We start from the raw sequence: 17,365 nt of genomic DNA, 5'->3' as shown, positions 1-17,365 counted from the left end.
CATTTTAATTGATGAGTACAGTCAAGGGCATACATATATATACATTCCCAAAGTCTCAAAAATATGTGTACGCTCAGACAATAAAATCGTGTTCACATATTTTTAAGCCATTTGTCGTGATCAATATTTTTGCCTTCGACTGTACCTATAGTTTTCTTTGTTCTTACTTACTGACAGATTGTGTTTGCCAGACTATAGTTTAATACTAAAATAGTCGGGTCGGACGCGCGCACCAAGGGGACCGTACTTCTTAGTATTTGTTGTTATAGCGGCAACAGAAATACATCATCTGTGAAAATTTCAACTGTCTAGCTATCACGGTTCATGAGATACAGCCTGGTGACAGACAGACGGACAGCGAAGTATTAGTAATAGGGTCCCGTTTTTACCCTTTGGGTACGGAACCCTAATAAAAAAGACGTTAATGATCCTTTTTTTGATGAATGTTCCTTTTATTAATATTGTTGGTCACAAAACTCAACTTTTTATTTCAGATTTCCAAAGGACGAGGAATAGGGGATATTACTGCAATGTTCTGCCACCAGAGTGCAGCACTAGCTTTTTTAGTGCACCGTAGAGTAACTTATTCATACTGTACCTTTAACAGGTTTTTACAAGTTTTCAGGGGACCTACCGGAAAACTCGAATCCGAAATTTCGTTATCTAGCTGCCTCTTTATCGCTCGAATACGCAAGAGTGACAGAGATGTTAGATAACGAAAGTTCGATTTTCTTGTTTCGCGATAGACCCTCAGATTGTGATAGTGGCGCCACCTACGCCGAGTTTCGCGTAATATTCCCTATTATTAAATAAAAAAAATATATTACACGTACGTTTTTTTTTTCATTTCCTATTTGGTACAGTCAGCTGCAGAGAAAAGGTACCCCACGTCCATACTAATTTACAGAACTTTGTATGCAGGGGGGTGCCTTTTCTCTGCAGCTGACTGTACGTGACTAGAAACTATACTTAGTCTTTTAGCATTAGAAAAAACGGTAAACCATTTCCACGTGTCTTTTTATTGACAAGTTTTTTTATAAATATAGCAATATTTTACTTATGAAAGCAAAAGTATGTAAATGATCGTATATTATATTTGTTGTGACTTATTTTCAAAGTGTTTTTCAATAAAACGACACGTTAAGATCGCTCGCCTTCTTTCTAATGATAAAAAAACGAGAGGTATAGTTAGACGGTTCTGAGTGGTAGACTGCAAATGAGATAAAAGCTATATTAGGTACATGCATTAATCCTCATATCAGGCGGCTCTTTGATTCCAAGGATTGCATAATTTTTATACTTTTTAATGATTTTTAGAATATGAAAATTATAAAAACTATAAAAGTTATGCAATCCTTGTATTCCACGCATTTCATTTCATTTAAACGAGCCGCCTGCTACAGATTTCTTGAAATTGCCGCGTTTTTTCAGGTTCAACTTTCATTAGCCAGACTATTATCAATTTGCCAATTTCGTGATTATTATTTTACACGGCACATAAACTTATGCATAATTTATCGATATAAAAAATCGACACAGTTACATCCCTAGCAAATTATCAAACTTATGACACCGTACGTAAATGAGAAATAACAAGCATATATGCATCTCTTTTCGGCACATTATCTAATTCGTAAGGAAGTAAAGTACGGGTATACATATTTGCGAAGCATTTTTGCCCGACTTCTATGCTTTAGTCATTATTCTGAGATTTTGACGTTACGTATACATTTGACTAGCCCCTCCCCCGCAAAAATCGGTAGACTGTTTTGTACAGAAAATTACAGACAAGGCGGATCCATTTGGTTACAGCCTCCAAGACGCTCCCTATACTTCGAGGGCCTTCCACACTCGCGTTCGCGGCTTCGCGCCATGATTCGCGCATGAGTGTGGAGCGCTTTCAGAATAACGCTTGGCTTAAAGGACTCGCATCCAGGCCATAAATGTTCAAAAAAAAACAGAACAACGCTGTTAATCGAAGTAACTAGTTAATAATCTGTGCTGTTAATGCTGTTACCTGTATTTACTCAAGGGCAATAGGATAATAGGGTATTTGACAACATTAAAAATATATAACGAATTGCTGTCATCCTGAAAGATAATAAACTAATAAAGTATATTTCGCTATATTTGAATGTAAATTATGTTTAGTTCTTGGAAAATAATTTAATATTTTTTGAAATTTCATCAGGGACGTGAACGCTCTGTGATTGGTCAACGCTCGGATGACGTCACACGCGGGTAAACATTCTTGATTGACTTGAGTGTTTTACTGTTTTATTTGTATTTAGTTAATTTTAGTTATTGTTCCACAGTTTTCTGATATATTCCGATTTATCCGTATATCTAGTAGCACAATATTCATAAGAATTTCAAAATACCAGACATAGACGCATTAATGGTTGCACTTTTCTTTAAAGATAATCCGGATTACTATGCAGCGGAACTTAGAAATGTAAAAACAGCTGAGAATCCGTAGAAATTGTTTATTTACGAACATTTCGATTTCGATGATACGAATACGACGACGATATATAGGTATATATAGAATACGATGACGAGAATAGTATCTCCATACTGCACTTTAGTTTGAAAGAAAAAGTATGCTACTAACTACCTACTAATGCTGAAAGAGCTATGTTATGAGGTTATGTAGTAATACATTAAATACCTAGATCTTGTTTCGTTAAATACAACAAAATCCGCTGCTTTAACTACCATATTTATTTACAGTTAAATATTAATTACATCGAAGTGGTCTTCACACATAAAAACATTTGTATGCGCTAAAATGCTCTTTGGGTCTCTTCGCGCTAGTTTTAACCACATTTTTCTTTTTTTGGGATTCGTTGTAACGGAAACAAACAATTTGTCTGGATTTTTTATAGTCGTACTTGAACATTGCGGCACTATACACCATTTATATACCATTTTACAGTGAAATAATCAATTCAATGCACATAAACCATAAGATTTACTAAGGTCATTGACTGAGTCTACTCGCGTGTGACGTCACATGTGTCACGTGATTAGCCCCTTTGCAAAAACAGCGTTTAAGGCGCGTTCAAAATAAATAAACTTTAACATTGTTTTTTTATATTTAATACAGTAAATTTCACGGAAATATCAATGTAGTGTAATTATTAAGTCATAAACAATCAATTAAAACCATTTTCAAAAATTAGTCAAATAGCCTATTTTTTGCGGACAGAAAGGGTTTTGGGTTTTCTTAATATACTTGTAGATTTATTTATTTATATGAACTTTATTGCAGAGTTAAAAAAAAGTACAAATGACGGACTTAATGCCTTAAGGCATTCTCTAGCAGTCAATCATAGGGCAAAACAGAAATTCTCTGTAAAACTGTTCTCTGAAAAACATAACAACTATATATAAGCAATTTAAATTTGATGATTTAAATTTGTAGATTTTAGTGAACATGAATATTTGTATTCGTTGCATCACTTTATTGAAATAAATGAAACAACTTGTCAAAGTTTAACATAATTTTATTATCATACAAAAATAAAGGTACATGCAGTATTTTTTCACACGATTTGTGAAGTCTTTACAACTGGAAACATTTTCTTTTAATATTCCGATTTGTATTTTTAAGTATTTACATCTCATGTCTTATCACGCCTTTGCCGTGTCATTTGCTTCGTCAGGGCGAAACTGATCCTTTCGGGCATTCTGGGCTCCATTCGGCACAGCATTGCTCTGAGCAATTATTAGGATTGGCACAATTTGACGTCCCTTTGCGTGTACGACCACAGATAAGATGACAGATGACAACCCTAGATAGCCTAAAGAGATAGTGGTATAATACATTAGAAACGGACACAGTGATTTGTCCCTGAAAAAAGTAATAGTACTACCGTACAGAAAGGACACTTCCTACAAACCCACAGTTTGACAGCGATTTAGGGACGAATCATGCTGTCACTTAATGTAGGGCACTATTATATCCTTTTCGGCTATTTAGGGTTGTCAAAATTCAATCCTAATCGTTGTAAGGGAAAAAAACGTTGTCCAATAAGCAGTGCCAAGTTGTCGAAAGTAGATTCAATCTTTGTCCAAATACTCGCAGATGTCGTGGTGAATCAGAAGTCCTTGGGTCGTGCTGAGGTCGTCAAAAATCTCAATGATAACACTAAATCGCAAAACGCAAGGTAACAGAAAGGTTGGGCCGTTATTTTTATTTTTTCGGCAATGACAGCTAAGGCTAAGTGACACTGACACTGACAGTTGTCATCGTTTTTTTTTCTATCTCATCAATTAAATCACGTGCACAGGCATTAGTGCGATCTGCTGTTAAATTTCACAAACGTCATCTCGGTCACTTAAAAATATATATTTAATAAATAATACGAAATAAAAATAAAGGAGCTGCATTTCCGTGATCGTTATGACGAATACTATCGGATAAAAATATAATTTGCCTATCTTCAAAAAACTTTACCTACCCAATTGCTCGGAGCAATGCTGAGCCGAACGGAGCCGAGTTTGCCCGAAAGGAGTGCCCGCGCCCCCACTAGTTTTGTAGGAAGTTTATTTTCTGTACGGTAGTAGTATTGCCACAGAATAAGTAATAGTATTATCATACAGAACGGCCACGCCCCGCCCCGCCCCGACTCGCATGCCCTCGCCCCACGACAGCAGATTGACGGCCGTTTGCCGACCGCTCAGTACTGTTTTTAGGCAACTTACTCACACTATGACGCATGCCGCGTGTACAAACATAGAAACGCAAGTGATTTTTGATGTATAGCGTGTCCGCCCTGTGTTATAAGCAGGTATCGTAAACTGCGAGCGAAATCCATTGAAATGACGTACTTTGACTTGACTTGACTAAGTAACAACCCTAGTACTTCAATGGATTTCGCTCGCAGTTTACGATGCCTAGTTATTACTTAATCTGTGGTTTTGTCATGTGTCATGTTTGTGTTTGTGTTTGTGGTTGTGGGGCGCTTGGTCCGGCTCCGGTCTCGCCTCGGCCACGGGCGGCCGCAGTGCACGGTGCTGACGTGCATGGCCATGGAGTTCTTGGTGGTGAACACGCGCTCGCAGATGGCGCACGGGATGTTTTGGCGGATGCCTTCGTGTGCCTGTACAGAAATAGTAGATTGTTAACCAAGGGATGAAAGGCCAATGGATGAAAATGACACCACCATCATTTGAGATTGGCCTTCATGCTGAAGGCGTGCGGCTCGCGAAGCACTGGAACGGTCTCTCCTCCGTGTGTTACCACTTGTAACTACAAACATAATGAAAAGGGGCCTTACGGTTAGGTGGTGTCGCTTGAGGTTGTTCTTTAAGGTGAAGGCGCGCGGGCACCCGGGGCACTGGAATGGCCTCTCCCCGGTGTGTGAACGCATGTGAATCTGCAAACAATAAGTTTGCTACAATAAGTTTTTTGACAAAAAAATCGTCTTTACTTTTCTTTCAACAGGCAACCAAATACTCATTTAGACAATTCTAACAAACACAAAGACAATCACGTTGGTTTGTCTTATCGCAGTGCCCATCCTGTGCCCATCATCATGTTTTGCCTATTTTCTTGAATAACTTCTAAGCTGTTTATCCTAAAATTATAAAAAAAAATTGAGATTCCCACAATGAGCTCTTTCATTTGATATGTAACACGATTTTCAGCTAATATTATAACCAGAGTAACCGGAACTCTATTTTCAACTCCTACGGTTACTCTGGTTATAATATTAACTGAAAACCGTTGAGCATGAGACTTTTTGTTTGCCGCGACATCTATTGTCTAGTAGCAGTACTGAGAGTTCCGCTACTTGACGCTAGCGTCGAGATCTAGATCTCGACTACGAAATAAGGCTAACTGGTGTATGGAGTTAACACTCTTTCTTTACTTATATTTCTCTATGCTATAGATAAAAAAAAAACTATTATTATGTTCGTGACACAGTTGCCTTATAAAGTCGTCGTCAATAGAACTTGCAAATAATGTAAACAAATATGACATATTTTGTTAGCGTTTGACACATAATCTAACATTTTTGCGAAACTTATTTTCCCTGAAATATTAATAATTAACATTAAATTTAACAAAAAAATTATATAAATAAAATATTTTAGTATATAGACTGTTGAGAAGGTCATGGTTGTCCTTTTAAAGAGCGAGATTACGAAGTAATGAAGGTAAAATGCTCTGTTTACATTACTTGCAAGTTCTATTGAGGACTTTATACCTGCATATGTTGCAGGTGTATGATAGTAACTATACTCCTGCAACATGCGTCTATTCTACTACATAAATACCTGTAACTGCGCTTTACTGAAAAACCTCTTCGGACATTCGTTGCAGACGAACTGCTTCACGTGCTGATGGTCCCGCAGAATGTGGTACCGGAGGAGGGCTGCACACTGTTACAATACAATATATTAAGGCGTTGTCCTAATATATCGCGACTACGCGATTATCGCGCGAGTAAGCGATGCGACCATAACAAAAACTGGGTGTCGTAGTAGAATGCGAATACGCGATCATCGCAGGGCGCAGGCGCGCCGTCCTGTCGGTGCTCACCCCGCCCCCGCCCCCGCTCCCGCCCCCGCTCCCGCTCCCCGACGGCGCGACGTGATTATCGCGCGAATGTCTATTAGGACACCTATTCGACATTAATATGTGACGTCACACCAGGGGGAGGACCTGGTGTGACGTCACATATTTGGCAATTTTGTCTTCAACGAAATCAAAAGAAATAATTAAATTAATATTTTAAAAAAAAGCGATATTAGTAATTTTATGGCATGAAATCGATTAGGGATAAAAATTACGAATGAGAACCATTTATCATAGTAAAATCCTATTGTTTAATTAACTGTACAGTGAATACAAAAAAATCTAAACAATGTTTGGAAACAAGTGAAGTTAAAGTGACGTCACAAGGTTTGAGACTCCCCCCCTCCCCCTTGTCACAACGGGTGTCTATTGTTTGCCATAAAGTTTTAAGTCATAAGTATTGTTTGTCCATTTTCGTTAGTCATAATTTGGTTTTTCTCAGAAACGCGTAACTTTTCAGGATTGCCATAAAACAGACCTAACCTAACCTATCTATAGGATAACCTTACGAAAATCCTGAAAAGTAAACGGTTTCAGAATTCTGACTAATGATAATCTGACAATCATTACATTATGACTTCACACACGTCACAACATGTCACATTTTCTTGACCCCCTCCCATACCTAAACGTGTGATGTAATTAATGGATGTCCCCTTTAATTTATTGACTTTTTATAATTTAGAAAGAAAGAAAGAAAATACATTTATTTGACGCCACAACATAGTACATAAAAAAGAAAAGCATGCAGACAAAAAAACATTTGGACGCCAAAAAGGATCCCCACTCAGCATAGTGCCGCGGCAAACCGTGGCGCTGGTTTTCTGTGGGGACCTGGCTTAATATAAAAATAATGACGACACGTACGCCAACGACACACAAATAAATTTACATTGACATAAAAATACAAACATTATTAAACAGAAAATTAAAACAAACAAAATATTAACTACCGCCTTTTTTAAATATAGGCCTTTTTTATATTTAGTTACCTTCATGACACGGCCGCACTGGTCGCACACGCGCGCATGTTGCTGTCGGCGCGTGTAGTCGTGGCTGGTCTTGCGCATGCTCGCCGGGAGGGAGTAAGGCCTCCCGATGTGCTTGCGCAGATTGTGCGTGTCCAACGCCAACGCGCTCGGGAACGAGATGTCACACTGCAAGTAAAATAAGTAAATAAAAACCGGCCAAGTGCGAGTCGGACTCGCGCACGAAGGTTTCCGTACCATTACGCAAAAAACGGCAAAAAAATCACGTTTGTTGTATGGGAGCCCCACTTAAATATTTATTTTATTCTGTTTTTAGTATTTTTTGTTATAGCGGCAACAGAAATAGATCATCTGTGAAAATTTCAAATGTCTAGCTATCACGGTTGATGAGATACAGCCTGGTGACAGACAGACGGACAGACGGACAGGCAGACAGACGGACAGCGGAGTCTTAGTAATAGGGTCCCGTTTTTACACTTTGGGTACGGACCCCAAAAAAATAATAAGTTTTTGGCAAAAATTTCATTTTTGGTACAAGGTTTTATCGCTGACTGTACTTTTCTTTCCATATACAACTAATACTCATCGAGACAATTCTAAAAAACCCAAACATAATGAGGATGCGTTGTTTTATCACGGAGTTCCTATGACCACCTCCTGTCTCCATCATCAGATCAGCTCGATGGTTCTATTGCATTGTCACCCGATTTACACACGTATGCAAATTTTCAGCTTCATCGGAAACCGGGAAGTGGGTCAAATTTAACTTGCAAGATTTGACCCGTACAAATTAACATAGTTACATATTATATATGTACATACTTATTATTATTATTATTTAGCTTTATCCCACATTAGTGGTCCCCAAGGGTATAAGCCTCCTCCATCTGTCTCCACCTCTCTTTGTCGGTGGCAACATCCATCCATTTTTTTTCCCGCAGCCTGTACAATGTCATCTGCCCATCTTTTTCTTTGCCTTCCCGCTCTTCTCTTTCCAGCTGGGCCTGGCCATTATGTTACAAGATTTGTCCACCTTTGATCCTGATATCTTGCTACATGACCTGCCCAGCTCCACTTTTGTTTCAGACTAAACTGCAGGGCATCTGTTATCTTTGTTCTCTTGCGGATGTCTATATTTCTTGTTTTTTGTATTCTTCTTAAATTTAAAATACTTCTTTCCATTGCATGCTGGCAAGATAGAATTTTGTTCTTCGCTCTCCAACTAACTCACCCTCCACTGTGCCAAGCACAGACAAAGGCTCTACAAGATGTACATACTTACTTACATATTATTATACCAAGTTTGGGTTCATCCAGATAAAAAAATGCTTCAGCACTCCCTTCCTAAGGGAAACTTTTTTAGGAACTGCGGGTCAAAAAATTTGTTTTGACCTCTAGTATGCGTGCGCCAAACGGCTAACCTGTATATCGATTTGTGGTTTTTTTATGCGAACGGCTTACACTACTACATTTAAAGTAGCTTTCTATACAGTCTTATTTAGTCTGCGCCGGTCCGTCACCGTCGACGCAAGCTCCTGATGACGCTCCTCGGTACGGAGTGAAACATGTCGAGCGTTTTCGACTTAAAATACGTGACGTGATATGTTGAATAAGTCTTATTTAGTAATGTGCCGTCAGTAAATTACCTTTTCACATCACCTATTCGAAAAAGGGCTTTTTCTTCCCCGCTAGGAGGGATCAAAGTGGTACTTTTCTTTCCTGCTAGGAGGGATCAAACTAGCACTTTTCTGTTCTAGGACATGATTTTTTTCTTTTGTGCATACAATTTTTTTAGGTTAAATAATATCTTGGAACATAACTGCATACAGGCTATATCTTGTCACAACTGCCTGCCTGCTTACTGAATAATAGTAATAATTTCCTCGTAGGTGATGTGAAAAACAGTACGTGTCACATGGTAGCAAAATTATTTCCACCTTGGGTGTTAACACTTGAATCCCTCACTACGCTCAGGATTCAATGTACGCCCTCGCCGTAAATATGTCATTTTGCTCCCTTCTGACACAATCTACTATTTCATATATAGAACCCTAAAAAAGGAAAGTACCTTGTCACATCGATACGACTCCTCGGGATGCATCTCCCCAACATGTTCCTGTAGCGCGTCCTCGCTCGCACAGTTCTCGCCGCACTGCTCGCACGGCCGCAGGTCTGTGTGCTCGCCGGCCGTGTCTGTGTGTCTGTTCAGTGCCAAGATACTTAGGAACGTGGCTGAGCAGACAGTGCACTTAAATTCTTGCCGTTTCTGAAACGCAGGTTAAGTTTTGGTTACAATGGATGTTCATTAAGCCAATAATTCACCTGACTTAACTATGTGTTTAGAACATAGACATAGTATATACAAGTAGTTATAGACGCGCTACCGAGCGACCGGGGGTAAGAGAAAGAATATTCATATAAAATTTGGGCAGCATAGGATCTTTTCTCTTTCACTCACAAATTTCGGTATTTCGCCATCGCCTATGATGCCACCCGGTCGGTGATAAGGACAAAGCATGGCACTATTTTCTCTTTCCTCTTATAGGAATCGCAATAAGACTGTCTTTCTCTATCAAAGAGTGTCAGGCCCTTGGTTTACGTACATCATGTAGGGTGTCCTTAAAACCAACGCCGAGATTTTCATAAGAATCCTTATAAAAGTGCCGATATCTCAAAAACTTTGAGATTTTCATTAAGGGTAAATTTTGAAACTAACACAGGATTTAATCGCGTACAAACTTACGTTTATTTATGGCCTGACGTTTCGAACGTGATGTTACGTTCGTGGTCACATGCAGACTGGCGAGGAATTGTATCAACATCTTGCTGCGCGGGTTTTGCGAACTACCCGTACTTCATCTTGATTATTAACTTGTACGCTAGGGCCCGTCCTTAGTTTAAATAAGTATAAGGGTAAATTTATTTAATGTTGTAGCCTGTCAGCTGTTCTATAAGCCCTTTAAGTCTTGGATTTGGTTTTAGGGACAACCGATGTACGCACCCTGTATTGGTCGCGACTGTCAAATGAAAATGAAAAACCGGCCAAGTGCGAGTCGGACTCGCGCACCGAGGGTTCCGTGCTTTTTAGTATTTGTTGTTATTAATAGCGGCAAAAGAAATACATCATCTGTGAAAATTTCAACTGTCTAGCTATCACGGTTCATGAGATACAGCCTGGTGACAGAAGGACAGCGGAGTCTTAGTAATAGGGTCCCGTTTTTACCCTTTGGGTACGGAACCCTAAGAATGAAAAAATGGTTTATTTATGTATCAAAAATGCAGCTTATTACATAGTAGAAGATTATGAAACTTTTAGGAGTATTATATTGACAGCCTAGGAATAGTGTCCTGAGCCCTAAACTAGATAAACCTGTCTTATAGGGATCAGGGAATAAACAGGGAATAAATGGAAATTATAGAATACTGTTTACTGGCACACCTCAGTAAAAGATACAGCTTACAGAAAACAATTGATTAAGGATAGAGGTAGGCAACAGGCGGTCTTAATAATGCGGCGGTTTAATGTTAGCAGACAGAATTGATTGCCTGTATCTGAATAACTGCTGCTTGATACACGCACGAAGTAATAAATAAATAAATGTATAGTTATAGTTATTAAGGATAGTTATGTATATAGTTCGAACACTTAGATAAGATTATTTAAATTTAAGGTAATTACTAACCCAATGATCCCCGATGGTCTTAAATAAAGAATTTTATTTATTTATTTATCGCTGAAGAGTGATCTCTTCCAGAAAACCTTTCAAGTAAAAATGTTTGTAAATAAATAATGGTACCTTGGTGTGAGCCTTCCTCTGATGCTGCTTCAGGCCAAACGGCCCGATGAAGGTTTCCCCGCACAGGTTGCAGGTGACGTTCAGCGTGGAGTGCGCCAGCCGTACGTGGGAGAAATACGTCGAGCCTTTGCTATAAGAATAACCCAAATTACAAAATATTTAGATCAGTACGGTTTCACTCAATTATTTTTAGTCGCTTTTGGCGACATGTTTCGGATTCATATGGAATCCTTCCACAGGAACGACACGAGTGTCCGCGGCGGCTGTACGTCGTGCACTGCCCGCGCCGCCCGCCTCGTCGCTCGTTGCGCGCGCTGATGGGGCGGGAGCGGGGCCGGGGGGCGGGGGGAGCGGGGCAGTCCGCAACCCATATTACATTCATTAAATTTAAGAGGAAAGGCCGTTTCTCCATACAAACGTAGCCCCCATTTTCCTCTCTGGATATTGACATGATAGAAAATATTTTTACACAACTTGATATATATTAACTATAGCTATGCCCCTACGTTTGACTATTTTGGATTTTTTAAAATATAGCAGCAGTTAATGCATTCTGCAATTGTCTGTACCTTTGAGAGCCAAATAAAAAAATAAAAAAACACAGACAAGGTATATGTAATTAGAGTTCTGAATGATTCACGGTTAGTTTTACTAGACTTATATTGACCGGGATATAGACCGTAATTATCTTTTGTATTATTTATGAGCTCCAGATATTTCGACGCAGTTACATGCATCATGTTCACGGGTGACTGAAGATAGCTGGTGGGTGTCAAAGTTGTGTAGACAGCGCTCGGTCTACCCTCATTCTTGCGCGTCGGCTGCGTTCGCTTTCAACGTTACCATCGGTCGCATTCACACTTGTTGGTCTGCCCGCGCAGCATGGTTTCCCCTATCACTAAGTCCGTCACTTTCGCACTCACATACTTGTTAGAACGTGACAGGCATGGTGATAAGCGTAGCGTGCTACGACTCCTGGTCGCGTTCACACTACTATATCTCTATACTACTACTACAACACCTATACCACTACTATATCTATATCCCGGTCAATATAAGTCTAGTAAGGTATATGTAGGTAGTAAGGTAGGTACGTAGGCGTAGGCGAGAAAACCGCTAGGCTCAAGTGGGACTGGGCCGGCCACGTCTACCGCATGCATCCAGAGAGGTGGGCTAGCTTAGCCACCAAGTGGATGCTGGTAGAGAGGCGTGGACGGGGCAGGCCCAAACGGAGATGGCGGGATGACCTGGACAGCTTCCTGAACAACTGGCTGGAGGAAACACCAAATCGGGAGTCGTGGAAATCAAGGGGAGAGGCCTTTGCCCAGCAGTGGGACACTTATATAGGCTAGCAAAAAAAAATAGTGCAACAAGAGAGGAAAGTTGGTTTTTCTTGCGAGTGTTTATTTTGAGTCCCGAGAAAGCGAAAGATTCTAAGGTAGAATCTTGAGCGTAGCGAGGGACTCAAAACACGAGATGTAAAATAACTTTGCTCTCGCGTTGCACACATAATTTTTCACCTCAGTAGTGAGAACATATTAAAGGTTAAAATGTATTTCGAATTACACAGAATAAACAGAAAAAAAAAGTATTATAATATGTACGATACGATAAAATACGATACGATACGAGACCGGACTCCGGACCGGACCGGACCGTACCGTACCGTACCGCACCGCACCGCACCGTACCGTACCGTACCGTACCGTACCGTAGTATGAAGTTCATGGCCTTCACTAAATTAAAAAGCTACATTGTTTTACTCCCTGGAGTGAGGAAAGTCGCACTTGAGTCGCACTTCGCTGCTGAGGTGAAAAGGTATATGTAGACTACTCACAGGAAAGTTTTCTCGCAGTGTTGACACTTAAACGTCTTGCCCTCGTGCATGGCGTGATGTTTCCGGGCTTGATCCCTGAATTAACGAATTAATTCATTATACGAGGGTGATACTAATAAATAATAAATAAATAAATATTATAGGACATTCTTAGATACACAGATTGACTAAGTCCCACGGTAAGCCCAAGGAGGCTTGTGTTATGGGTACTCAGAAAACGATATATATAATATTTAAATACATAGAAAACACCCATGACTCAGGAACAAATATCTGTGCTCATCACACAAATAAATGCCCTTACCGGGATTCGAACCCAGGACCATCGGCTTCACAGGCAGGGTCACTACCCACTAGGCCAGACCGGTCGTCAAGATACTGGATTTTAGAATATCGATTATTAGTATTATATAATACTGATTTCCTCAACCCATTCTTGTTTGTACAAATTGTCTGTGTTTCTCACGCCGTGACGTCACGCGCTCCGATTTGCACTTGCAGTCACGTTTTAAATACTTTTAATTATTTTTAATTAATTTATTACGCATATTTACACTTGCAAAATATGATTTTCAGCATTCTAATATTACTATGGTAAAAACATAAAATTTTATATATTCGCGATTCATGTCAACATCCCTATTCTCTGTTCAGATTCAGAACTGACCTCTGCCGGCTCACGAAGCCGCAAAAGTTACATGTGAACTTCAGTCGGTGGGTGTCCTGATGTTTCTGGCTACGGCAATTAAACCGGAAGCGGATAAAACAGATCTCGCAAGAAAATGCGCCTTCACTCTGAAATTAAAATGGCATCTTCATAATAATACATAACTCAGCCTATATATGTATGAAGGATGCTGCGGATGCCGATTTTTTGACATCCGCGGAAGCGGATGCAGATGCGGATTTTTAAAGGCTTACATCCGCGGATGCGGAAGCGGATGTCGAGATTACGCACATAAAAAACGTCAAATATTACACTTTAGCAATTTTTATTTTAAAAAAACGAAACTTTTAGTATTTGAACAAGAATATAGGTGCCCCACAACCGCATTACTATACGAAAGTCCAAACAAACTTTTCACTTCTTGTCGCTGTCTGTCATAGGCTAAAGTGCTCGATCGACGAGTCACAAAAACGAAACGAGATTCCTATTGGCTAATGACGAAATTACCTAGCACTTACGCCGCCGCTAACACGTTCCTGTACCTACCTGGACCACATCCGCATCCGCATTAAGCTTCGCATCGATTTTATGCAGATGCCGATGCAGATAATGCGGAAGTTCCGCGGTTGCGGATGCGAATATTTGTAACATCCTTGATATGTCCCACTGCTATGCACAACTTGCACAAGTCTCTCATGCGCGAGAGGGCTTGGGCTCTAGTCCCCACGATATTAATGATACTTACAGGATTGTGTCTATTTTTGTGGTTGTTGTATGCTGGCTCCATGTTGAACCCTTTTCCGCAGGCCTCACACTGGTACGAGTGCTTCCGGGACTTCTTACGCAAGGCGATTTCCTCCAGTTGCTCTTCCTGCATATACCAACTTTTTACAGTAATGAGGGCTACCGCGTTTAATTTCGCCGCTAGGGGCGCTAGTGTAGATGGAGGTCTTTCAAAATGTCAAATGCATAGAAGTTTTAGGGGTTTCAAGCTTTTCTATCGGGAATTTTCACTCCTTATTTATAATTGTGGTAAATCTTTGTCCATCTTTGATTAATCATGGTAAACAATCGATATAGCTCAATAAATGTTGGTGGTTTAAAAAAAGTGCCAACTAAAATATATGCAAAATTAAACAGGTCGATAAAATGGCACATTTAGACGTTAAAGTACTTTTGTGTATATTAGAACGTATTGATTTTATAAAAATAAACATAGAAGAATTTTGAGATCTGTTTTCGGGACCTATATCTACAGTGGCGCCAACTGGTGAGCACAAAACGGTAGCCCTCATTACTAGGGTTTGCACGACGGGTCTGAAATGTATGGGAAGATCCGCGGATCCGGATCCAGACCCGGATAATTTCATACTAGTAATTAATTATTAGCAAAACTATATAAAACAGCAATATTTCGCTTAAGAGGAAAGAGTACGAAGTCACGTAACAGCTTCTCCATAAATAGTCCCCATTTTACTCTCTGCTCTCTGGATATTAACATTACAGAAGTTATTTATACGGTAGTTTTTACATTACAGATAATATTTGATATAACCTCCGCTACGCCCCTACATATAATTTTTATCGATTTTAATAACATAAGTAATAAAATAAAAAAAGCCTTTATTATACCATAAATATGAATTTCTCTAACATTAGGTTAATAATTAATTAACTTTATTTTAACATGTTATAATTTAATTAAAATTTAAATAAATTTGATTGATATTGATGCAGTGATACTAAAATAAATAATAAATATTGTCATATAACTATTTCATGCATTTCATTAATGTAAATTAATTAATTTAATTTAATAATTATTTATGGAAGTCGCTGCGGCGTAGGCCTGTCCAGTCTCCTCCACTCTTCTAAAGTTCTTCATATTTGTTTTTAGCTTGCAATTAAGACATAAAAATAAAAAAAACCGGATAAAGTAAAACAAAGGGGCATATGCATGGGCAGCTATGGTTAGTACCCTATCGTAGGAGTATACAATAAAATTGTGTAAAATATTTTCTATAAAATTAAGATCTAGGGAGGAAAATGCTGACTGTTTGAACAGAAAGCGGTCTTACTATAGGGAATATTACGCGAAACTCTGCGTAGAGGGCGCCACTACCACAATCTGAGGGTCTATCGCGAAACAAGAAAATCGAAATTTCTTTATCTAACATCTCTGTCAATCTTGCATATTCGAGCGATAAAGAGGCAGATAGCGAAATTTCGGATCCGCGTTTCCCGCCTTGATGCATGAAACTCTGAAAACTTGTCAAAAAACTGTTAAAGGCACAGTATGTAAAAGTTACTCTATGGTTTACTGAACGGGCTAGTGCTACACTCTGGTGGCAGAACATTGCAGTAATACCTTGTCTATGTAAAAAAATTATGAAAATATAATGTTTATTTACAAAACTTCCGTCAGACAAACACATATTAAACATATTAATAACGGGTCACTCACGGAGTGAAACATGTCGAGCGTCTTTCGACTTAAAATACGTGAGTGACCCGTTATTAATGTTTGATATACAATGTTTATATTTGTTTCTACTTAATCGGCGCACAGTTAGCATAGACTGAGTGATTCTCACCTTGCTCAAAGTCACAATTTTCACATTATAGTCACTCTCAAATTTAGCAAAGTCAACCGCCGGCAAATAATTATTCTCCGGATTCCTTCTTATTTTATAACGCCGTATAAGTTTCTTTGATTTCATCATCATTTTCATATCTATCTTCTTAAATGCAGCAGTCTTTCTCATTTCTTGTCTCACTTTTATTGGCATTCTTATAATGTTTACATTACTGACGCCATTTACTTGAACATTATTTTTAGTTTTAATATTTATCTTAATATCTCTTGGAATACTGACACCACTATTTTCCCCAATTGCAGTTTTCATCTTTTTCTTAATACTATGCCCAATGGTTCTCATTCTCCTTTTAATATATTGCAGTTTATCTTTACTTATATTAAGAACCTGCATCTGGTTCTCATATTCAACTTTAGAATCAGTTTTCTTTATTATTCCATCTACTCCAACAAATTTCACATTCGGTTTTTGAATTTTACGTTTTTTACTATTCTGCTTTTCAACTTTCGTTTTTGAATCATTTTTTTCTATAATACTATCTGTTTGATCAAGTTTTACACTTGGTTTACGGAGGTCATCATTGGCATTCAATACTTGATTTAGGTTTTCATATGATATTTTTTTATCAGTTTTCTTTACAACAGATTTCACATTTGTTTTAAGAATTTTATTGTTGCTAATATTATGAACCGGCTTTTGATTATTGTATCCTTCTTTTGATTTATTAAATTTCACTTTTGGATTGCTTCTCCTTATAGCATCTTCAACATCAGCATAGTTAAAATTTGGTTCAAGGATTATATTTATATCCTCTGGGTCAATATCATTTAGTGGGAGATCTATATCTGTAGTATCATTTGGTTCAAGGTTTATATTTATATCCTCTGGG

General features: G+C 38.7%; 1 protein-coding gene across 1 annotated transcript; it reads right to left on the bottom strand.

Annotated features, from left to right (window-relative positions):
* Positions 1-4,913: 4,913 nt before the first annotated feature.
* LOC134753013 (zinc finger protein ZFP2-like) lies at positions 4,914-17,365 on the bottom strand. Its single transcript, XM_063688774.1, has 10 exons — positions 16,474-17,365; positions 14,625-14,750; positions 13,880-14,007; positions 13,213-13,287; positions 11,376-11,505; positions 9,647-9,844; positions 7,582-7,746; positions 6,289-6,393; positions 5,286-5,384; positions 4,914-5,108 (listed from the first exon to the last, which is right to left on the bottom strand). Exons 1-10 carry the CDS (start codon positions 16,867-16,869, stop codon positions 4,914-4,916), a joined length of 1,617 nt encoding a protein of 538 aa, XP_063544844.1. The 5' UTR covers positions 16,870-17,365.

This window comes from Cydia strobilella, chromosome 26 (genome assembly GCF_947568885.1).
Source record: "Cydia strobilella chromosome 26, ilCydStro3.1, whole genome shotgun sequence".
In the NCBI taxonomy this organism is placed as follows: domain Eukaryota; kingdom Metazoa; phylum Arthropoda; class Insecta; order Lepidoptera; family Tortricidae; genus Cydia; species Cydia strobilella.
Note: the sequence above shows the minus strand (reverse complement) of the source record. Positions and strands in the feature narration are given on the sequence as shown.

Coding starts and splice junctions, on each gene's coding strand:
- LOC134753013 (XM_063688774.1), bottom strand. CDS start 16,869: ATGCAGGTTCTTAATATAAGTAAAGATAAACTGCAATATATTAAAAGG. Junction 11,506..13,212: donor CACTGCGAGAAAACTTTCCT/GTGAGTAGTCTA, acceptor TTATTCTTATAG/CAAAGGCTCGACGTATTTCT. Junction 9,845..11,375: donor AGAGGAAGGCTCACACCAAG/GTACCATTATTT, acceptor CCTGCGTTTCAG/AAACGGCAAGAATTTAAGTG.